General features: G+C 42.4%; 1 protein-coding gene across 2 annotated transcripts in view; it reads left to right on the plus strand.

The window, feature by feature from the left end:
• The window catches only part of MBD5 (methyl-CpG binding domain protein 5), a 78,121-nt gene that overhangs the window by 3,698 nt on the left and 49,720 nt on the right, over positions 1 to 24,703 (plus strand). For both annotated transcript variants that reach the window (XM_065413627.1, XM_065413629.1), the window contains exons 2-4: positions 2,011 to 2,113; positions 3,572 to 3,752; positions 9,163 to 11,298. In XM_065413627.1, coding sequence (XP_065269699.1) covers positions 2,011 to 2,113; positions 3,572 to 3,752; positions 9,163 to 11,298 — 2,420 coding nt within the window. The remainder of the gene's footprint in view (positions 1 to 2,010; positions 2,114 to 3,571; positions 3,753 to 9,162; positions 11,299 to 24,703) is intronic.

Genomic DNA, 24,703 nt, shown 5'->3' on the forward strand with positions numbered 1-24,703 from the left:
CCCAGGAAAACTACAGAGTCTCAGTTTTCAGCCCATGAATCTGATCTCCCTGAGGAACTATTTGAGGAGGAGCAGCCTCAGGCTCAATATCAGATGATGCCAGCTACTATCATCCCATCTATACCTTCTCACCCAGATGATTACAAGAGCTTTCAAGGTCTGCTCAGACATGTAGCCAGTTTCCTTAAGATACCAGTGGAGGACCTACAAGAGATCCCACATAAGCTCTTGAATGTTTCCCTGGCCTCCATGCCTTAGAGCTAACTCGTACCCCCAACTGTGCCAACTAATCTGTATTTAAAGCACCACTAAACTCAGGTGAGAGGGTTTTGTATATGGACAAGAGTGGGGGTTGGGGCAACACATGAATAAGAACCTAAATTAACTCAGCAGTGTAGATGTAACCTAAGTGACAATTTGTTCCGTGGTGTGCTTATTCAGAACAGATTGTAACGGTTCCATTTAGCGCTACGTGACTAGTTAGTTCTGGAATTCCAGAGACAATATTGAAAACTAGGGATAATACTTGTTGAGTGAAGAAGTAATAATGAGAGGATCTTGCTTTAATCATCCTATAGTAAAATTATGCCGGAGTCTTTTCAGAGGAGTAAGAGCTGTTTTAGAGTGTTTCAGTTTAGAGGAGGATGCATTTTTCTTTCCAACCTAACTTTTATACCTCATACCTTTGTTGTATGCTTTTTAAATTACTGTTTAATTTTATTTTTCTTCACATGAAACTTTAATCTAAAAGTTTAACATCCCATGCACTTCAGATCTTATATGATTGTGTTATATACAAAAACTTAAAGTATTGTTAAGTTTAATTAATTATTTCATACATAAATTGGAATGCTCCAGTCAGCTTCAAAAGAAAAATTAATGATTTAAATCTCTGTCATATAGAAATGTCATATGCAGTTGTTGACCCTGAGTGTAGCTTAATATTTTTATCATCTAAAATTAGTTGTTCATGTATCTGTTTTAAATGTTCGAATTCTGGCTGTCTCATAGATCCTAATATCAATATAGTAGAGAGGGTTGGTTTGTTGGCTTGTTCAAAATAGGAGTTTTATTTATAGTTGGCTCTTTACTCTTTTATTCACCAAAAATTCAGCCATCCCACTCTAGTAATGTTAGTCTTTTCTTAATAAAAAGCTTAGATAACCAAGTAACAAAGAGCAGCCTGGGAGCAGAGACCTCAGTCATACAATCTTTCCTCCTTTCATGGATTACTGGTCTGGATGGAACATGATTTCTTTTTTGGCTATGGAAACAACGATCTTCTTTAGAGAGTTATAGAACCCCAAGTGTGTAGTAATTGTCCAGTTTATCAGAAAAAGAGATTTGGGCCCCCGTGTTTAAGAAAAAGCCAACCTATAATAAGCACAAAAAATATATAACGACTGTCCTCCTGGAGTAACATCGCTTGCTTGTAAACTTAGTTTCAGCAAAATCAAGATGTACACTTAACTGACCTATGTATCCTCTTGTGACATCCTTCCTTAAATTAGGGTCTGATCAGGTGAAGTACAGTGTGCAGGTGGACTGCTGCACCTTCTTGGAGCTCTATTGACTTCATAGTGGGGAATCTATGTGGTTGCTACAGTCCACCTGTGGATCTTATATTGTAACAGGGCCATAAGTGTGTTTGCGCAATGGGACCCTAATTCTGCTTGAGGCCTTAAAGTATTACTGCAATATGAATAAATAAATACTGATAAATTTGGTTACCTTGTGGGGGGTTTTCTGTGGGGCCACCTTTTTGTTTTTGCATTAAAATCAGGGGTTTTCTCAGAAATAATGTGTCTGGCACAAACCACTTTGCATCTTCATTTTTTTTCTGTAGTGTGATTTTGACCAATAAAATACTGTCTCCTGATGGAAAAACAAGCTATCAAACATAATAAAAATGTAAACCATTTACTATCTTAATTTTTTTTATTTTTCACATAACTGTACATTGAAACCGTTACCTAAAAATATTAATTCATTTATATTATTCCTTTACAGTCCCAGTGGGTCTTTATTATCCTGCTTGGAGCAGGTTAAGACATACCTGCTGACTGATGGAACCTGCAAATGTGGCTTGGAATGTCCTCTCATTCTTCCCAAGGTAAAAAGTAGCTTTAAATGTGTATGCTACAGTGCCTATCAAATAAATTATTATGTCATTATTTCTGCCATGCCATAATTTTATTCCTATTTAAATGGTACGCTTATGAGGACATATCATGCAGTTTAGATCCAAAATATAGGATATTTTTGTTTTTGTACAGATGTTGGTTGGTTGGAGGAAAGGAGTCATGGCAGTGGGAGTATAAAACAATATTAATACAAATATTTTTCATGATTTTATTTTTCTTTCAATTTTTCATTTGTTTAAACATTTGCTTGTAGTGTTGGAAACGTAATGCAATAGCATTGTACTAGTGCATGAGAACCAGGAAATGAAACTGACTAATATAGTAGTTTCAAGGCAAGCTGATGACACTCAGCACCTTCTGTAGGATTCTCAACACCTTTGGGTTCTGGCCCATAATTTATTTGTTTTCTGCTTATAAAATATAAATTATTAATATACATTGAATGCCACCACTCTTATATAGCTCTTCATTATATTTACATGCAATAAAGAGCTATATAAGAGTAGCTTTCATATAATATCTGGAAATTAGGTCAAGTAATGGTAAAATCCTGAAAATCATAATACTGATATTAGTGTACGATTGTACACTATTGTCCTTAATCCCAGCCACCTATGGGATCTCATTTTTTTTAAGCTGGATATATAGTGCACTAATGCTGTTTTCTTTAAAATTCTGTTAAAATAAAATAAAAGGCAGGTTGCATACCTTTATTTGCTTTCTATATTTATCAAAATTATCATTGGTTTAACAGTAATCAATGCTGCAGTGCAGTTGGGACATAGATTCTTTCTCCTTCCCCACCACCACTCACCGAAACACACACCTCAAAAGAGAAATGTGGTAAATTATTTCCCTCCATCCTCCCTTACCACGTAGCCTCATTACTACTGCAAGCAGCCTTAGGCATCCACTCATTTTTGAATCATTCCAAAACTATGGTGCTCTTTCATATGCCCTCTCTAACCCAGTCCTCTCTTGATTAGTGGCTGGCTAGTTGAACTGCTTTAGGAATTCATTTTCTCGATCAGTCTCCCCTAGTTGGGTGGACAGAGAAAGGAGGAGATGTGAGTGATGGGTGGAAGTGAGAGAGGACCAACCCTCCATGGTGGAAGCAGGAAAAACAAGAAGGTATATATCACCCACCACTGTCTGGATTCAGCAGGCTCTTTCTGCAGCTGGAGTGGTGGGATCGCCAGCAGCATCCAATAAAGGAGATTTTAGGACAGTCTAGGGGTGAGGCAAGAGATCCTCCAAAACATGCTAAAAGGCTGATGTACCATGAAATGTAAGACATGTGAGGGAGATTATTTAAGGAATTAAGGCACATTTAGTTTTAACCTGATTGCATTTCCAGTTCAGGTATATTTTTGGAGTTTGCTACCTTTTGTTATGAATGTATCTAATATTAGGATTATTTTTTTCAGGTATTTAATTTTGATCCTGGAGCTGCTGTGAAACAGAGAACTGCTGAAGATGTTAAAGCAGATGAAGATGTCACTAAGCTATGCATCCATAAACGGAAAATTATTGCTGTGGCTACACTTCATAAAAGCATGGAAGCTCCACATCCTTCACTGGTTCTTACTAGTCCTGGGGGTGGAACAAGTGAGTAATATTATTCAAGAAAAAAAAGATTAATTTGACTACATGATTTTTAAAAATTAGAAACTACTTCTCTAAAACAGTAAATAACTAATTTCAACCCCCTATGCTGATGAAACCTTAGGGAGGAGAGTTTTAAAGTAGAAAAGTAACAAAAAATCCAAATTTAAGATACATACAGAGATGTTAACAGACACAACTGTACATGGTACATATTTACTTTAGTATTTTTGGAGTACCATTTATGATTTTAAAGGTCTGCCTTAATACATATGTGCAATGTAACTAATGCTATTAGGAGCCTTAACTTTGGAGTTTTGTGACTGCTGTGCATTTCTATTTTCAGCTTTATCATTGCATAAATGTACTGTAGCTTTCTTCATGTAGTTTTTATATTATATTTCTATAAAAGGAAAGAAGAAAGAAAATGATATGCTTATCCCCAGCCAACTAATCCTAGCTGCCCAGTTTTCCCTACTTTCCTTCCTGACTACACTGTTATCCATCTCCCAGTTGAAGAAACCTTTCCAATACACAGCTCCTCCCAAAACTAAGTGCCCCAGCAAATATAAGAAGATTGCCTCTTTAGATAGGCACACTTCCATACATGTTAATATATGTCTATAGGCCACATTCCATGTTATGTACTTGCATAGATTTGATTTTGTAATTTAGTCAGAGTCAAATGCATTTGAATGAGCCATCTGATTGCTGTTGAAACATACACATTTACGTATATTTTGTGGAGGCTGGGTTAGTTTCTGCAGCTGTTAAGGGGTAGTGGAAGACAGTTTGTCATAGTGGTGTAGTGGGGAGAGACTGGCAACTAGGGTGAAGGCCCGGCCTGTCACTGCAGTGTGTGTGTGTGTGTGTGTGTGCTGGTCTTGTCGCTGGTAGGGTTGCCAGGCATCAGGTTTACATCTGGAACGCCCACTTGAAAAGGGACCCTGGAAGCTCCAGTCAGCACAGCTGACCAGGCCGCTAAAACTCCGATTGGCTGCAGTGGGGCAGGCAGGTTCCATGCCCAACTCTGTGTGGCTCCCAGGAAGTGGCCAGCATATCCCTCCGGCTCCTAGGCGGAGGGGTGGACAGGGGGGCTTTGCGTGGTGCCCTCGCCCACAGACGGCGCCCTGAACGCTGGCTCCACAGCTCCCATTGGCCAAGGAATGGGCCAATGGGAGCTGAGAGGGCGGCACCTGCAGGTGGGGGCAGGGTGCAGAGCCCCCTGGCTGCCCCTCTGCTTAGGAGCCACAGGGACATGCCACTTCCCAGGAGCCAGGCAGACTTCCTCCGTCCCCGGGAAATGCCAGGGCCACTTGATGTTAGCACCACCTGGAGCCCGAACCCCCCTCCCCCCACGCCCCAACCTCCTGCCCTAGCTCGGAACCCCCTCCCGCACCCCCTGCCTAAGCCCCCTCCCGCACTCTGAACCCCTCAGCCCCAGACCAGAGCCCCATCCTGCACTCCAAAACCATCATCCCTGCCCCCCCCCCAGAGCCCTCACCCCTCCAACCCTATCTCAGAGCTAACCCTCCCACACTCGGAACCCCTTGACCCCAGCCTGGAGCCCCCTTCTGTACCCCAAACTTCATCCCAGAGCCCTCACCCCCCCACACACATACACCCCAACCCTCTGCCCCATTCCGGAGCTCCCTCCCACACTCCAAACCCCTCAGCCCACACTCCATGCCCCTTGACCCCACCTCCCAGCCCAGAGCGCCCTCCTGCACCCCAGTCCCCTGCCCCAGCCTGGTGAAAGTGAGCAAGGGTGGGGGAAAGCAAGCAACGGAGGGAGGGGGATGGAGTAAGCAGGGGCAAGGCCTCGGGGCAGGGGTGGGACAAGGGTGTTCGGTTTTCTGCAATTAGAAAGTTGGCAACCCTAGTCGCTGCGGAGGTGGGAATTTACTACTTGTCAATGGGGGGATTTATATTCACCTTTGCATATATTTGAATGTGCAGTCTCTCTTATCCAAATTAAATTTTGCATGTTCTGAGGCTGCATGCCAAGAATGCAGTGGTAAGGTGAAATGAATGCAGTCTGAGGTGCAAATACCTAGAGTAAGCAAACTTGGCAGAAAGGCGTCCATACTTGTTTCTGCTGTTTATGATGCCATCCCTAAGGCAAAAAGAGGAAATAGAGGATTTAGAAAAAAATAGATATTGGTAGGTAGAAAAGGAAAACGATCTTTATCTATGTGTGAGAACTAGTACTGAGGCTGAAATCGGGGCTGCCTAATTTATTATGCACTTACAGTATATCTGTAATGCAAAAGTACACAGTTTGTATATGTACACGTGTACACACTTTAAAAAGGCCCCCCCACCCTGAAAAAAAAGAGAGAGAGAGTGCCCTTCCAACCCCCTACCTGGAACTCAAATCCTAACATACTGACCCTGTAGAGCAGAGATCGGCAACCTTTGCTGTAGAACCTTAATAAATAAATACTACGACGACAACAACAATAACATCATATCTGCAATTCAAAGGCAAAATAAATAATTTTATATTCACTTAATTGAAAGGATTTTTTTAAAACTTTTCAAAATTAATTATCTTTTTCATAGTAATATATCCATTCATTCTAAATAATTTGATCTGCTTTTTTTCTTTTTGTGTTTTTGATATTCTAATGTCATATACTCAAAGTATTGTTTAGTCCTACCATTGTGTACTTTCAGCATATTATTTTTTAAAAGCTAATATTGCTATACATGATTGCCTAGAATTAAAATATAAATAATTAAAAACCCATGTGGTTTCTCAATTACAATTAGAAACAGAAAAGGTGACTTCAAATTTTAATGAAAAAAGATGATACGTTTAAACTTATCGTTTTAATTTTACATTTAATAATCAATGTAGAAGCACTTTAAGAGACAAATCATATGGCCCAAATAAAGGCCATGGAAAGCCCTGGGTTGTTCTGCTACATAGACATGTCTGTGTTGCAGCTGGAAGTTTGCCTCCTGGCCTGGGCAAACATACTCACTTTTGCCCTGCTTGAACTAGCACGCTTAAAACAGCAGTGTGGATGTTGCGGCAGGGATGCAGCTTAGGCTAGCCACCTGAGTTCAGACCTTCAGGGTTGGGCAGGCTTGGACTAAGGCAGCAAGCCCAAGCCGTCACTTGTGCCAGAACATCCACATTGCTATTTTAATTGAACTAGCTTAACCAGCGCTACCGTGAATCTGTCTACCTGGGGAAGGCACGCTTCCAGCTGCTATGTGGACATACCGCATGAGCAGTAAGTGTGAAAAAGGGCTTTCAGATGATTGGCCATAGTCCCTTACAGAGTGTGATGCAGCGCTTCCATGGGTTATTGCAGCTCGGAGAGCAGCCAGATGCGGGACTGGGAAGATTCTATATCCGGCCTAGAGATTTTCCAGAATAACGCCCACTTTAATCAAGCTGCATATTGGGGAGAGAATTTAGCCCTGATTGCCTGTGATGGTTATTTTCATGGTTTCTTGTTTTATTTCAGGGGGAGCTGGAAGCAACCCTTATGATTAGTTGCCTAGTGCTTTTCATTATAAAAGTTTCTTGGGATTTTTTATTTTTACTTTTTTGAGACGCTTGAATGTCTGTTGTTTGCAACAGGCCTTTGAAATTTCAGTCAGGTTTAACTGACTTATAGACTATTTAAAAATCACCATTTCCCTTCAGTTGTTTGCGTTCCACAGGAAAACTTTGGCATCATGGCAAAATAATAACTGCACACAAACATTCTAAAGAGTTCAGCCCAAGTCGCCGCTGAAGCAGCAACACAACCATACACTGTACTGGGAATGCCTAGGAGCTGCAAGAGCAGCTATTGTGGCAACAATTGTGGAAGAGCTGGACTGGGAGTCACCACTTCCAGTATACTCCCAGAGCTGGCACATGACTCTGTCCCATATTTTTCCCTCATCAGCCATGAACTACCCTTACTTTTAGGGGAACACAGAGAGAGATGCAGGTCTCACCCCGTAAGCCCCTCAGGCCCAGTACATGGCTCCAGCAGCCCATCCCCTACTCCCATATGGAACAGGAGCCCCTCCTTTCCTGCGGAGCGGGGTGTGAGAGAGAGAGAGCAGAACTGGGCACAGCATATGCCCACTGCACCCAGCTCATGATGCCAGATGCCCATTTTTCCTTTGGAATAACCACCTTCTGCTGCTGCCAGCTAACCTACCTGTAATTAGAGTCATGGAATATCAGGGTTGGAAGGGACCTCAGGAGGTCATCTAGTCCAACCCCCTGCTCAAAGCAGGACCAATCCCCAGACAGATTTTTGCCCCTGATCCCTAAATGGCCCCCTCAAGGATTGAAGTCACAACCCTGAGTTTAGCAAGCCAATGCTAACCCTCCCCCCCGAAGGATAGTTAGTCTGGTAGCTGAAGTGGTAGCAGCCTGTGCTGAGGTGCTGAAAGTTTGGGGGTCAAACCCTGATGATGATTAAGGCTGTGTGTCTGTCACAGAGGTTACAGAAGTCATGGATTCCATGACTTTCTGTGACCTCCATGACTTCTACAGTGGCCAGCAGCAGCAGTTTGGGTGTGTGGGAGGGAGCAGGGGGTTGGGGTGCAGGGTGGCGCTTACCTGGGGGAGGGGGGCTACCCGGCTCCCACTGGCATGTCCCTGCAGCTCCTAGGCAGAGTGACCAGGGGGTCCACGCACTGCCTGCGCCCACAGGTGCTGCCCCTGAAGCTCCCATTGGCTGCCGTTCCCAGCCAATGGGAGCTGCGGAGCCAGCGCTTGTGGCAGGAGCAGCATGTGGAGCCCCCCTGGCCTCCCCTCCCCCTAGGAGCGTCAGGGACATGCTGATCAGAGATGGGTAGGGAGCCTGCCAGCCCCAAAAGCCCTCTCCCCTGCTCCCGGCACCAGCAAGGGTCCCGGGACGCCGTTTTAGTTAGGGGTATATTGTAAAAGTCAAGGACAGGTCACGGGCTGTGAATTTTTGTTTACTGCCCATGACCTGTCCATGACTTTTACTAAAAATACCCGTGACTAAAATGTAGCCTTAATGATGATGCGTCATAGGGGGAGGGTTGTTACAGTTGCACAAAACATTGTTTTTACCTATCTTCTGGGGGCGGGGGGGGAGGGGGAATTATGAAACGATGTAGTTTTTTCTATGCCAAAAGAAAGTTATTTAAATAGTAAAGTCAAACACTTGAAAGTTAGGAAATGACTCATGACTGATTGCCCATGCAACCTCAGTTTTGCTTCTTTTGTCTTTAATTATATGATCGTGTACTATTTTTGAACAGGCAACCGTAAATCTGGGATTTCCTAACTTTTGAATATTTGCTTTGGAATCTAAATAACTTTTTCTTTGTTTTTATATGTGATAGCTATAGATGTATATGAATGTGTAAAACTTAATTTTTTAAACAAATTTCAAAATAGTAATTACTGTTTTTTTAATATCAGGTGCAACTCCAGTAGTACCTTCTCGAGCAGCAACTCCAAGATCAATGAGGAATAAATCACATGAAGGAATTACAAATTCTGTGATCCCAGAATGTAAAACTCCTTTCAAGTTAATGATAGGGACATCTAATGCCATGGGTAGGCTTTATGTACAAGAAGTGACTGGAAGCCAGCAACAAGATCTTCATTCTGTCTATCCTAGGCAGAGATTGGGCAGTAATGATCATGGACAGAAGTCTCCATATCGTGGCAGTCATGGTGGAATGCCTAGTCCAGCTTCATCAGGATCACAGATATATGGAGATGGTTCAATCTCTCCTAGGACTGATCCACTTGGAAGCCCTGATGTTTTCACAAGGAACAATTCCAATTTTCATGGAGCACCCAACTCTAGTCCTGTTCACATGAACAGGACTCCTTTATCTCCACCTTCAGTAATGCTACATGGTTCTCCAGTTCAGTCATCCTGTGCAATGGCTGGAAGGACTAATATACCTCTTTCCCCAACCTTGACCACAAAAAGCCCAGTAATGAAAAAACCCATGTGTAATTTTTCAGCTAGTATGGAACTACCACGAGCAATGTTTCACCATAAACCACCCCAAGGCCCACCTCCACCTCCTCCACCTTCTTGTGCTCTTCAGAAAAAGCCATTAACATCAGAGAAGGATCCACTTGGCATTCTTGACCCTATTCCTAGCAAGCCAGTTAATCAGAATCCTGTTATCATTAACCCAACTACTTTCCATTCTAATGTCCATTCTCAGGTACCTGTAATGAATGTAAGCATGCCTCCTGCTGTTGTCCCTTTGCCAAGCAATCTCCCTTTGCCAACTGTAAAACCTGGTCACATGAACCATGGAAGTCATGTACAAAGAGTTCAGCATTCAGCTTCAACCTCCCTCTCTCCTTCACCAGTGACATCCCCAGTTCATATGATGGCATCTGGGATTGGAAGGATTGAGGCGTCTCCCCAAAGATCACGTTCATCTTCCACATCATCAGATCATGGAAATTTCATGCTGCCTCCAGTAGGACCACAGTCATCTTGTAGTGGTATTAAAGTTCCTCCCAGGTCACCAAGATCAACAATAGGGTCTCCAAGGCCATCTATGCCATCAAGCCCTTCCACCAAGCCTGATGGACTTCATCAGTACAAGGACATCCCTAACCCAATAATTGCTGGAATGAGTAATGTACTAAATCCTCCAAGCAATGCAGTTTTTCCTACTGCATCTGCTGGAAGTGGTCCCCTGAAGAGTCAGCCTGGTTTGCTGGGAATGCCTTTAAATCAGATCTTGAATCAGCACAATGCTGCCTCTTTTCCAGCAAGTAGTTTACTCTCAGCAGCAGCCAAAGCACAGCTAGCAAATCAAAATAAACTTGCTGGTAACAACAATAGCAGCAGTAGTAATTCTGGAGCTGTTGCCAGTGGTGGCAACAATGAAGGACATAGCACTTTAAACACCATGTTTCCTCCTGCTGCCAACATGCTTCTACCAACAAGTGAAGGGCAAAGTGGTCGAGCAGCGCTACGAGATAAATTGATGTCTCAGCAAAAAGACCCTTTGAGGAAAAGGAAACAACCAACTACCACAGTATTGAGTTTGCTTAGACAGTCTCATTTGGATAGTTCTGGAGTTCCTAAACCTGGATCTGATTTGATAAGAAAGCAAAATCAAGGTTCATTTCCCATCAGTTCTATGTCTCAGTTACTTCAGTCCATGAGTTGTCAAAGCTCTCATATGAGCAGCAATAGTACCACTGGTTGTGGGAGCTCAAATACTGTTTTGCCTTGTTCTGCTAACCAGATGCATTTTACAGACACCAATATGAACTCTGGCACTCTTCAGAATTCATTGACACAGAGCTTACCTTTAAGAGGGGAAGGTATGCACTGCCAGAATGCAAACACTAACTTTGTCCATGGTACTAGCCCAGGCCCAAACAACCACCTTGCAGGCTTAATAAATCAGATGCAGGCTAGTGGGAACTGTGGGGTGCTCAGTCAGTCAGGAATGGCTTTAGGAAATTCATTACATCTGAACCCACCTCAATCAAGAATCCACGCATCCTCCACTCCACTGATACCAAACAGCATTGTTAGCAGCTGTAATCAAACAAGTCCTGAAGCAGGTAGGTTTCCTTTTAAAAGAGTACCCGAATGTCTGACAGTTTTGAACTATGTTATGAATTGTTTCTAAATGTATATTTTCATTTAATCATATAGGCATAAAATGTATGCCTGTCTCAGACTGATTACCAGATAAAAACACAATCAGACTAAGACAAAAACAGCAGTAGAATAAAATCAGCTTTTCTTTACACCAAAGCATCATGTTCACAAAACCTGGAGTGCCCCCTGCCCCATTAACTCCTACAAAACTCTAATCCTCCCAGTAGATAAAATCTATATACCTGTCCAGGCTGATAAAAACCTCAGCTGTCCCCAGACATATGCCCAAATAGATCAGTTTTGTAGCATATCCAAAAGGTCAACAGATTTGGGCTATTTAAGACCAAGGGGAGTGAGTTTCTAATTTATGGGGCTGTGGTAGTATGGCACAGGAGACAGAGAGAGTTCTCAAGTGATCAGGTCTCAATATAATTAGAGTTTTATATGTCCTAAGCAACACCTTTCAAGTTTACCCAGAAATCCACAAGCAGCCAAAGCAGACTCTGGAGCACTGCTCATGGTCATGGCAAGATATGCTTAATAAGCAGACCACTGCCTTCTACACCAGCTTCAGTTGCTGGGTTGATTTAAGAGGAAGCCCCATGTAGAACACATTTAAGTAGCCTAATCAATGAAAACTTGCATAAAGGTAGCAAGGTCCATATCCAAGAGTGCAGGTTGTAACCTCCTGACCAGACACAGATTGGAAAAAATACCATCATGGATGGGTAACAAGATCCCAAAATTGCCGTTAACTGACAAGCGGCACCCTCAGTAACAGAAGCCAACATAATCATTTTCACATTCTGTGGCTGCTTCTCCCAACCTACCAACACCATCTGAGTCTTCTTTGGATTGAGCCTCTGCCAATTCATTCAAATCCATGCCCAGTCACTACCCAATACTGCAAAAGAATCTCAGCCGCATCTTCTGTGTTGGATAAAATGGAGATAGAGAGCCGAATATCAGCAAACTGAAAACACTTCCATCCCTCCCTTTCAGTAACATTCCCTGTATGTATTGAGCACTGATGGCATTAAGTCCTTTGTCTAATGATTGACCAATTCCAATCCTCCATAACACGTTGTTTCGCTGGGGTATGATAATTATCTTTTGATTTTGAAGTAATTCCATTTCCTCTAAATTATTTAGCAGACAGGCCTTGGAATTATACAGACCTGAACTTTCTAAACATGTTCTATAACTAGTAAGCTGGTACTAAAAGTTAGTAGTCCATCTGCACTTCTGTGTTATTTTTAGGATCACCCACTACCATACCATGCCACTATAGTTTTTTGTCAGTCACAGCAGGATGATAGTATTGTATAAGAAGTTAGGAAGTGTCAGACATATACAGTCTATACCAATGTACAAGAGAGATTTAGCCAAAGAAGTGTGCTGTGGATTTTGGATACTCTGCTTTATTTGAGTTTAGTTTTGTGGGGGATTTTTGGTTTGTTTTTTACATATTTTAGTTGCTAATTCACTGTGAAACAGTTACTCCGAACTTGGTTTTATATGCCAGTTTGAGTGATGAGTAGTCCTAATGTTTACTAATCAGAAACTAGTTACTGTGGTAAACAGTTGGAAGAATCAACAAGAACTAGATAGCTGGCTATTTGCCTGTGCTTTTAATAATACTTTAGATCACAGGGGGTCAGCTTTTTCCACCCTAACTCATGTTTTCTTATTCCACAAATAGCACCTTTTATTTCAAGGTACTCTTAAGCATAAGGATGAAAAAAATTGGCTCTAAAAGTGAAATAAATCTAAAAAAATCCAATTTAATATTCATGCTGTTTCCTTTTTGCATTTCTCTCAGCTTGAGCAATGAAAATTAATTAAGTCAATTTCATTTTTCTGGTTCTCAGTGCTGTAATATTTTGATTGCAAACACTGTTCAAAAGCAACTGAAGTATAGAGGGAGCTGGCAAAATCCCCTACATATAGATTATCTATCACTTTCCATTACAAAAGTTCCTAACTCCTCCATTGCTTGGAGCAAGCCTTTGAAATTAGGTCATGGAATTTCCTTGAGGCTGGGGCCAGGCCTTTTCTGTTCATCCCTTGAAATCTTGTTTAAATTTGGCTGTTATAAGGTGTTGAAAATTGTCATTTCCCATCTCTGATTTGTGGTGCTCAGCATAATTTTGCAGAATAACAAAATCTCTGTATAATCTAAGACTGGGCCACTACAGCCACCCTCAAGCAGAAACTGCCCAACTGTGGCTGAAAGAGCGGAGGGATGAGAAAGGGGAAAAGTGAGCTCTGCTAGCTAAGCCACATCCTGGAAGGCTCCAGCACATGCCCCCTTTTCTAGGATACCATTTGGAGCAGGAACTCACCACCACTTGCCATGGACACTAGAGTTCTAGATTCACTTTTTCTGATGACTGACGTTAATATTTCCATACCCTTCACATCACATCTCTCACTATTAATCAGTGCTTCCTACCCCATTGCGAGTTTACACAAGTTGAAGATAGATCCCAGCTCTCTAATGCGGCAGCCCCAAATTACAGTCACTAAGCCCCACTGCCTCTCAGAAATAAACTACCATATCTTTGTCCTTGGCTATGGTGTCTGTAAAACAGGGCATAGATAACCCACTGTATCACTATGTGGTGCATCCTCCTATAGTGGCTGGTTCACACAGGCTAACAGCTTTCTCTTGCTGCTAGCTAATACAGTTAGTCCAGCAGCTCTAGTTGTGGACCTCTGTGCTGCAGTACTAAAGATGCAGGGTTCAAATCCTGATCATGATGCATGTGTTTGTTGTAAATTGTGGATGATAATACTTTCTTATCTGCCAAGGGAGTTGTGAAGCTAAATTTATTATCTCTTGGGGGAGTTGTGAAGATTAAATTTATTTGGAAAAAAAATTATTACATATTCAGTATGTGGTTTGGATGGTGTGCAGTGAATAATGCATCGGGCTACATATTGACTGAGAAAATATAACTGCCTTATTCCTAGAGCACTGTCCATCCTCTGCACTGAATGAGGCCGGGGTCTTGTGGAAAAAATAGTGTGTGATCGTATAATTAAAGACTGCATCATAGTCCATATGCATAAAGGGGCATTACCTAGTTTCTAAATGGTTTTGCTACCCAAATAACTTTCTTTTAATGTAGTTTTTGTATGCAATTGAAACATAACAATTAATGGAACATTTTAAATGGCTTTAGGTTTTGAAAAAGTTTGAGGTTTGAAATAGTAACAAGGTGGAAGAGACTAGCATCCGGGGGGGTGGAAGGGGAGCGTGCGGGGTGGTTATGTGAATGCACCAAGAGATTTATATAACAAATTAAAGAAAGCAATGTGCATAATATGATTCTAACCAGGAGGAACCATTTACACTCATCTAGAAAGGTGGTGTTACACATTTTTAACTCTTTTTCCACATTTTGTCACATATTCTCTGGTTAGGATGTTAACAGGTCATATTACTGTCCAATATCCTTAACAAATGAGGGCTGAAAGATTCAGAGGAAACTTCCTGCTTGAAGGATAGAACAAATTCTTCCAGAGTTAACCCATGTGCATCAGGTCAATGTTGTTATTCATTTACTCTTTGTGCAACAGTCTCACCTAGAGGTCCTGACTGAGTTCAGGGCCCTGTTGAACTAGGCAATGTCCAAATACAGAGTTAGAGATGATCCCTGTCCTAAAAAGCTCACAATTTAAAGAGACAAAGGATAGTAGAAAACAATATTATCTTCATACTCATTTTACAGCTGGGACTGAGGTGCAGAGATGAAGTGACTTGCCTATAGTGGTGTTTGATCTCAGAGTATGAGAGAGACAAGGTGGGTGAGGTAATATCTTTTATTGGACCAACTTCTGTTACTACCTCACCCACCTTCACTTGCCTATAGTCATACAGCAAAACTGTGGCAGAGCCAGCAATTGAACACAGAGCTCCTAAGGTTCAGTCTAATACCTTAACCACAAGACCATCCTTCCCCTCTGAATATAAAGGTGTTATTAATTGACCTAATAATCACCACATCAATCGTCTACGCCATTAGATGTGGCCACAACTCTTAAAAAAGGAAGGCCTTGATAGGGTGAGCTGGAAGCACTTATTTGTTACTGTAAAGTTTATGGTAGGTGAAGAATTTTGCAGGTGGGTTTTATTTCCCTATATTGATATAGGTGCCTCTGTTCTTGAATGTTCATTCCTAATAAGTGCTAACAAATTTTAAAGGGACTCAGGAATGCCAGCCCCCATCTCCCTGAGTTGTTGACTGAGGGCTTGTCTTCACTCCTGGGGTAACTCAACCTAAGTTACGCTACTCCAGCTACATGAATAACGTAGCTGGAGTCGACGTAGCCTAGGTCGACTTACCGCGATGTCTTCACTGCGCTGCGTCAACGGGAGAGATTACCTTACTCTTCTCAGAGAGCTGGATTACCGGGGTCGACTGGAGAGGGCTCTGCCGTCGATTTAGCGGGTCTTCTCTTGACCCACTAAATCGACACCTGCTGCATCGATTGCAGCAGCATCAATCTCCCTGTAGTGAAGACAAGCCCTCAGACCTCTCTCTAGGTCCTCACATCCAGACTAAGTCTTTCTGCATAACATAAGATACAGCCTTTCCTATCCATGCACAAAATATAAACTCTTGTCCAGACTCTCATCATGTTGCATCTTGATTATTGCAACATCCTTACCTCTTGACAAATGCAATCTTGAACCACTTGTATCTATTTCAGAATGCTGCTGCAAAGATCATTTCCCTAGCCCATCTCTTTAACCATATCACCTTCTCTTTGCATCTCTCCATTGGCTCCCTTTTTGCTATCATAGCAAACTTAACCTCTTTCTCTTCACTTTAAAGGCCCTTCACAACCTATCCCCATCCTAGCTATCATCTCTTATTTAGTATCAAAAGGCCCGCTCTCACCTGCGATCAGCCCCTGATGCCAGTCTTCGCTGTCCACTTGTTAAATTTTCAAACAAGCACCTTTGTGCTTTCTCCCATGTTGCCCCTCATGCTTTAAAGAAATTCCTCCATTAGCATCAACCAAAGTAACTCATTATCCTCCTTTAGATCTCTTCTTAAAACTCTCCTCAACCGTGAAGCCTACAAAATACTGACAACAGTTAGGTTGCTGGAGTGCAGAAACCACTGCCTGTCATGCTGACCAATACTATCTCATTGTTACCTTGTACTCCCCTGTCTCTCTGTCTATCCATCCATTTTCTCTTATACTTAAGAGAAAGCAGGGAAAGAACTATTTGTCCTGTGTTTCTACAGCACCTAGCACAGCAGAGTCCTGGTCTATGGCTGGGGCTCCTCAGTGCTATTATAATACAAATAAATAATAACAAGGCAGCTGAACTGAGAAAAACTGTTATATCAGTAGAACTGGAGGCAAGGAATGCAAGGATATTCATATATATAGATATTACAGTCATGTAATGCAGATTTATATTTTTAAATTAGCAACAGAAACAGTAACTATGAAAGTGTGTATAAGCCCTTTTAAGGTTTGCAAGAGGAACTCTCCTGGATCTCTAATACCTGTGGGAATGAGGACATGGTCACTGAGTCCGGGGAGAGAAATGGGTCTCAGAAAAGATTTTTGTTTAAAAAAAAAAAAGAAAGAAACAAGAAAAAGGCCCATGCTACTGACTCATGTTACATGACCAGAATGGGCTAAGATTGCCCTCAATAGGCAGTTCCCAGTTGGCCTCTTTCTCAGATGTAGGAGCACAGGTTTACTGGGTGGCATGTAATCCTTGCCAAGAGCAAGGCTCTCTGGGAAGTATTTAAACCTTGCCCTTTGGCCTATTGGAGAAAGATCGGGAAGGAAGGATGCCTTACTGTTGGATCTCTCCTGAAAGCTATGGGCAAGAAAAACTCATTTTCCTTAGGGTCTTTTGGTATAATCCTTTTGATTTATAATAGGGTTTTGAGGCAGACACCTATAATAGGTGTCTGAGCTAAATTCTTATATGCTGTGGTAACGTTTTACTGCTTTTTCATTAGTGAGTTGAAAAAAGCCTCAGACAGGGAACATAAGAACCTAAGAATGTCCATACTGGGTCAGACAATCTAGCCCAGTATCCTGTCTTCTGACTGTGGCCTGTGCCAGATGCTTCAAAGGGAATGAACAGAACAGGGCAATTTCGAGTGATCCATCTTCTGTCATCCAGTCCCGGTCTTTAGCAGTCAGAGGTTTAGGGACACCCAGAGGATGGGGTTGCCTCCCTGGCCATCTCGTTAATAGCCAGTGATAGACCTATCCTCCATTAACTTACCTAATTCTTTTTCTGAACCCAGTTATACTTTTGGTCTTCACTACATCCTCTAGCAATGAGTTCCACAGATTGACTGTGCATTGTGTGAAGAAATACTTCCTTTTGTTTGTTTTAAACCTGCTGCCTATTAATTTCATTGCATGATCCCTGGTTCTTGTGTTATCTGAAGGGGTAAATAACACTTCCCTATACATTCTCTCCACACCATTAATGATTTTTTTAGACCTCTACTATATCCCCACTTAGTTATTTCTTTTCCAAGCTGAATAGTCCCAGTCTTTTTTATCTTTCTTATTTATGGAAGCTATTCCATAACCCTAATCATTTTTGTTGTCCTTCTCTGTATCTTTTCCAATTCTAATATATCTTTTCTGAGATGGGGTGACCGGAACTGCACACAGTATTCAAGGTGTGTGGATGTACCATGAATTATATAGTGACATGATGTTTTCTGTCTTTTTAGCTATCTCTTTCCTAATGGTTCCTAATGTTGTTAGCTTTTTTTGACTGCCACTGCACATTGAGCAGACGTTTTCAGAGAACTATCCACAATGATTCCAAGATCTTTCTTGAGTGTAACAGCTAATTTAGACACCCATCAGTTTTAATTCGATTTAAAACAAAGCAAAAAGGTAAAAGAGAAATTCCCTCAATGTTACTTTGGTAGCTGTTTCAGCTTATTATGAGTGTGATGAAGGTAGACCAGTTTCCATGTGGTCCCTTGTTTCATGCCAGGCTTGATGCCTTTGAAACCCCTATTTAAAGAGTCTTCAGTGTCATGGGTTATTAATAAGGTCCAGACTAAACTGGGGAAAGCTGTTTTTAACTACTCTATACCTGTGATCTTACATTTCTTGTATGGAAGTTCATTTTCTTAGTGGCAGTGAGGTCAGTTTGTAGAGTGAATATGCTTTGAGTTCCATTGACTGATCTAGAGGCCTGCAGCGGGACTGGGATCCTGTGGATCCCACACAACCCGCTGCCATAATAGTGGGAGCAGATAAAATGTTTGTTGTGGGCTGGAGTGGGTAGGAAAAAAACAGACTGCAGTAATTTGCGGGAAAACACTATATTTCCTGTCAGTTTGTTCATAAATAGAATTTCAACAATGTAAAGCAAGTTTTTTTTAATAAAGGTTTTATTAACTATATTTTAAGCGAGGGATAGAAAGAGATTTGATATCTATTATAACGGGCTAAAGTTTTTTTTTTTTTTTTTACATAGTTTAAGCAAGATTTGTTTTATTCTTTTAGTGGTAAAAATTATGCCTGAATTCCGTTTTTATATATATATAAATAACCGACCATGGTGTGGTGGGGTTGTTTTTTGTTTGTTTGTTTTTGTAGCATGGAGGAATCTGTCTCTTGTGGGATTTGTGGGATCTATGGTTTTTGCAGGTGGGAGCAAGATAAAAATGCAAGAAACAATACAGGAGGCAGGACGGGAGCGGGATTAAAAAAATAGTTCCATGCAGGGATCTAGACTGATCCACCTTATACCAAATTGTACAAAGAGGAGTTGGGGCTAGGTACAGCTGTTCAACTGATAATCCTTCCAAGCATACTAACGAGTTTTATTTCAATGAGCTAATTATCTTGCCAACCTTTTTAACATACCTGTACTGTATTCCCATCCAGGTGAGTTTCTTCTCCACAAGCCTGATTTTAGAAGGTCCCTTTGTTTTTATATGGAGTGGATAGGAGTCCACACAGCTTTTTGTTTCATTTGGCACTCGTATGATAAATACGAGGGGGTCAACAAGCATGTGGACCAGTATGATCCAGTGGATAAAGTGTACTTAGATTTTCAGAAAGCCTTTGACAAGGTCCCTCATCAAAGGCTCTTAAGCAAAGTAAGCTGTCATGGGATAAGAGGAAAGGTCCTCTCATGGATCGGTAACTGGTTAAAAGATAGGATACAAAGGATAGGAATAAATTGTTCTCGGAATGGAGAGAGGTAAATAGTACTGTCCCCCAGGGGTCTGTACTGGGCCCAGTCCTATTCAACATATTCATAAATGATCTGAAAAAAAGGGGTAAACAGTGAGGTGGCAAAATTTGCAGATGATACAAAGCTACTCAAGATAGTTAAGTCCAAAGCAGACTGCAAAGAGCTACAAAGTACGGCTGTCGATTAATTGCAGTTAACACACGCAATTAACTAAAAAAATTAACTGCAATTTTAAAAATTGCGATTAATCGCACTGTTAAACAATAGAATACCAATTGAAATTAATTAAATATTTTTGGATGTTTTTCTACATTTTCAAATATATTGATTTCAGTTACAACACAGAATACAAAGTGTACACTGCTTACTTTATATTATTTTTTATTACAAATATTTGCACTGTAAAAATGATAAATACTATTTTTCAATTCACCTCATACAAGTACTGTAGTGCAATCTCTATCTTGAAAGTGTAACTTACAAATGTAGATTTTTTTTTCTTACATAACTGCTCTCAAAAGCAAAGCAATGTAAAACTTTAGAGCCTACAAATCCACTCAGTCCTACTTCTTGGTCAGCCAGTCGCTAAGACAAACATTTACATTTACGGGAGATACTGCTGCCTGCTTCTTATTTACAATGTCACCTGACAGTGAGAACAGGCATTCGCATGGCACTTCTGTAGCCGGCGTTGCAAGGTATTTTTGCATGCCAGATATGCTAAACATTCATATGCCCCTTCATGCTTCAGCCACCATTCCGGAGGACATGCTTCCATGCTGATGATATTCATTAAAAAAATAGTGCATTAATTAAATTTCTGACTGAACTCCTTGGGGGAGAATTGTATGTCCCCTCCTCTGTTTTACCCGCATTCTGACATATATTTCATAGCAGTCTCGGTTGATAACCCAGCACATGTTCTTTTTAAGAACACTTTCACTGCAGATTTGACAAAATGCAAAGAAGGTACCAATGTGACCTTTCTAAAAATAGCTACAGCACTCAACCCAAGTTTTAAGAATCTGAAGTGCCGTCTAAAATCTGAGAGGGATGAGGTGTGGCGCATGCTTTCAGAAGTCTTAAAAGAACAACACTCAGACACGGAAACTACAGAACCCGAACCACCAAAAAAGAAAATCAACTTTCTGCTGGTTGCATCTGACTCAGATGATTAAAATAAACATGCATCAGTCCTCTCTGCTTTGGACCATTATTGAGGAGAACCCGTCATCAGCATGGATGCATATCCTCTGGAATGGTGTTTGAAGCATGAAGGGACATATGAATCTTTAGCGCATCTGGCAAGTAAATACCTTGCGACGCCGGTTACAACAGTGCCATTCGAACACCTGTTCTCACTTTCAGGTGACATTGTAAACAAGAAACGGGCAGCATTATCTCCTGCAAATGTAACCAAACTTGTTTGTCTAAGCGATTGGCTGAAGTAGGACTGAGTGGACTTGTAGGCATTAAAGTTTTACGTTGTTTTATTTTTGAATGCAGTTATTTTTTTGTACATAATTCTACATTTGTAAGTTCAACTTTCACGATAAAGAGATTGCACTACAGTACTTATATTAGGTGAATTGAAAATACTATTTCTTTTGTTTTTTTACAGTGCAAATATTTGTAATAAAAGATAAATATAAAGTGAGCACTGTATACTTTGTATTCTGTGTTGTAACTGAAATTAATATTTTTGAAATGTAGAAAACATCCAAAAATATTTAAATAAATGGTATTCTATTATTGTTTAACAGTGCGATTAATCATGTGATTAATCGCGATTATTTTTTTTAATCGTGTGATTATAATTTTTTTAATCGTGCAGTTAATCGCGATTAATTTTTTTAATTGCTTGACAGCCCTACTACAAAGTGATCTCACAAAACTGAGTGACCGGGCAACAAAATGGCAGATGAAGTTCAGTGTTGATAAATGCACAGTAATGCACATTGGAAAACATAACCCCAACTATACATATACAATGATGGGGTCTAAATTAGCTGTTACCACTCAAGAACTATCATTGTGGATAGTTCTCTGAAAATATCCACTCCATGTGCAGCAGCAGTCAAAAAAGCTAACAGAATGTTGGGAATCATTAAGAAAGGGATAGATAATAAGACAAAAAATATCATATTGCCTCTATATAAATCCATAGTATGCCCACATTTTGAATACCTCGTGCAGATGTGGTTGCCCCATCTCAAACAAGATGTATTGGAATTGGAAAAGTTTCAGAAAAGGCAACAAAAATGATTAGGGGTATGGAACAGCTTCTGTATGAGAAGAGATTAATAAGATTGGGACTTTTCAGCTTGGAAAAGAGACGACTAATGGGGGATATGATAACGGTCTATAAAATCATGACTGGTGTTGAGAAAGTAAATAAGGAAGTGTTATTTACTCCTTCTCATAACAGAAGAACTAGGAGTCACCAAATGAAATTAATAGGCAGCAAGTTTAAAACAAATAAAAGGAAGTATTTCTTCACACAATGCACAGTCAACCTGTAGAACTCTGTCAGAAGATGTTGTGAAGGCCAAGACTATAACAGGGTTCAAAAAAGAACTAGATAAATTCATGAAGGATAGGTCCATCAATGGCTATTAGCCAGGATGGGCAGGGATGGTATCCCTAGCCTCCGTTTGCTAGAAGCTGGGAATGGACGACTGGATGGATCACTTGATAATTACCTGGTCTGTTCATTCCCTCTGAGGCACCTGGCATCTGCCACTGTCAGAAGACAGGATACTGAGCTAGATGGACCTTTGGTCTGACCTAGTATGGCCATTCTTATGTTATGTTGATAGGTTCTGCTGTTAAAAGAAAACCATGTGAGAATGTCTTTCTCGTAGTATTTCTCAGCCTGGCCTTGAGGACTCCTTCTAATATTCACACCCTCTGAGCAGCATTAAATACTTGACATTTTAAAAAAATAGAACTTTTTCCTTTTTTCCAAATATGGAATATCTTCTTTGAGTGCTTGCTCATGTTGATTCCATTGTAGGTGTGTGCGTGCCCGTATGTGCAGTCGTGAGAGACTTTTGTCTTAGCGGTATCCATAGGATCAGCTGTGGCACTCTCTGGAGTGCCGCGCTCATGCAGCAGTATAGCAGGTGCCGTCGGCCCGGTACCCTCTGAGTTCCTTCTTACTGCCCGGGGTGGTCAGTTGGAGCTCCTCTGTCCCTTGTTTTGCAGGCAGTCAGCGGTTTCTCTTCTATCTTAGCCTTGTGCTTCTAGCTGTAAATAGTTTAATCATTTGTTAGTTAGTTAAGTACCTGTTAAGCATTTAGTTAGATAGTGTCCCGGCAGGGACTTTGCCCCAGGCGGGGCATGCCCCGTTCTCCAGGTTCCAAGCCCTGCTCTTTGTGTAACAGGCCCATGCCTGTTTGTGACTCACATGAGAGTTGTCTACAGTGCCTCGAGGAATTCCACATAAAGGAGCGCTGTTGCATCTGCCAGAACTTTCATCCTCGGACACAAAGAGAGTGTGACATACACCTCAGGACCCGCCTGATGCAGGCTGCCCTACGCCCAGCTTCAGAGTCATCACGGCCTGAACCGGCACCCAGCACGTCCACTTCGGTGCATAGCGCATCCCCTTCGCCGGTGCCAAAGAAGAAGATGCCACTGAGCAAGCCTGACCAAGGAGCACTGGGCAAAGGACCCTGCTCGGGCCTTATGCCCACTCTGGCCCCGCAAAAGGGCTCAGCCCTGGGGAGTTCCTCCTCCCAAAAGGACCTGCCACTGACTCCAGGGAGTGATAAAGGGCCCAAGCCGACAGCGCAGTCAATGCCCTCTGAGCCCCCGGCACCTGGTGAGCTAAGAGCGCCTCTGCCGCAGCCAGCACCACATGCGGCAATGGAACTGGCTAAGACTCCCCACGAGGGCAAGCCCACCAGCAAGGCCTCACACAAAACAAGCAAGCGCCACTGGTCTCCGGAGCCAAGACAGAGCCCTAGGTTGCCACATTCTTGGTCTCCACGTCGGCCCAGGTCTCTGGCTCGCTGCTACGAGTCATCGTCACCGCCCTCCCGATCCCTGTCTTCGGGCCAGGTGTTGACGATCTCCCTGGCACCGGTCTTCGTCGCATTGTTGGTCACCGTTGCTGAGACCTCGAGGTCACTCCCTGACATGGCGCTGCTCACCCTACTCCCAACGCCGGTCGGGCCGTTCCTGGCACCGGTCACCGGCAGCAACAGTGAGCTGCCAGACCCAAGCCTCCACAGCCTCACCTTGTTCACCGGAGGGTGATGACCTCTTCAGCTCGAAGGCACAGTTCAGCCCCTCGTCCGGACAGCATCGTGATTGGGCTCCGGAGGGCGTGTCCGTGGCATTGGTGCTGATCTGGCAGCTGGGCCAGTGACCGACCCAATGGCCTTATTGGAATGCCTAGGACGTTCCCATCATGCCATTGCCCCACTTCCACCAGCCCTCGGTCGCCAGGCATGCCAAAGTTGGCATCCATGGCACTGATAGCACCGGGTTTGGTGCAGGATGCTCCAGCAGCCACTGCGGGTGAGGAGCCGGTATCCACCCCAAGGCCCTCTCTGACAGGTGAGGACACCGCCGGACCTCCCCTGGTCATCCAATCATCCTCCTCCTCTCCAGATGAGGTGGTGGCAGGCCCCTCGAGAGCTAGTCCGCTGGACGATTTTAGGTAGCTTCCAACCTGGGCCTCAAGGCGGAGGAGATGGCGGAGTAGTCAAATACATTGTTTTATGTGCTCTCAGCGTCCGCCCCAGCCCATGTCGTGCTCCCGGTACACAAGGGGGTCCTGAATGTTGCCAAAACCGTCTGACAAACCCCGTCCTCCATCCCGCCCACCTTAAGAGGACGGAAAAGAAGTACTTCGTCCCTGCAAAAGGGTTCGAGTACTTGTACATCCACCCACCACCAGGATCATTGGTCATCTCGGTGGCCAATGAGAGGGACAAATGGGAGCCCACCAGTTCCACCCATAAAAATAAGGAGGCCAAGAGGCTGGATTTGTTTGGTCACAAAATTTATTTACGGCCAGCTCCAGTTCCTGGTGGTAAACCACCAGGCCCTCTTGGGTCGCTATAAGTTGTGGGACTCTCTCCTCAAGTTCAAAGAGACGGCCCAGGAGTGCTCCCTCCAAATGGCCTGGGACA

This window comes from Emys orbicularis, chromosome 11 (genome assembly GCF_028017835.1).
Source record: "Emys orbicularis isolate rEmyOrb1 chromosome 11, rEmyOrb1.hap1, whole genome shotgun sequence".
In the NCBI taxonomy this organism is placed as follows: domain Eukaryota; kingdom Metazoa; phylum Chordata; order Testudines; family Emydidae; genus Emys; species Emys orbicularis.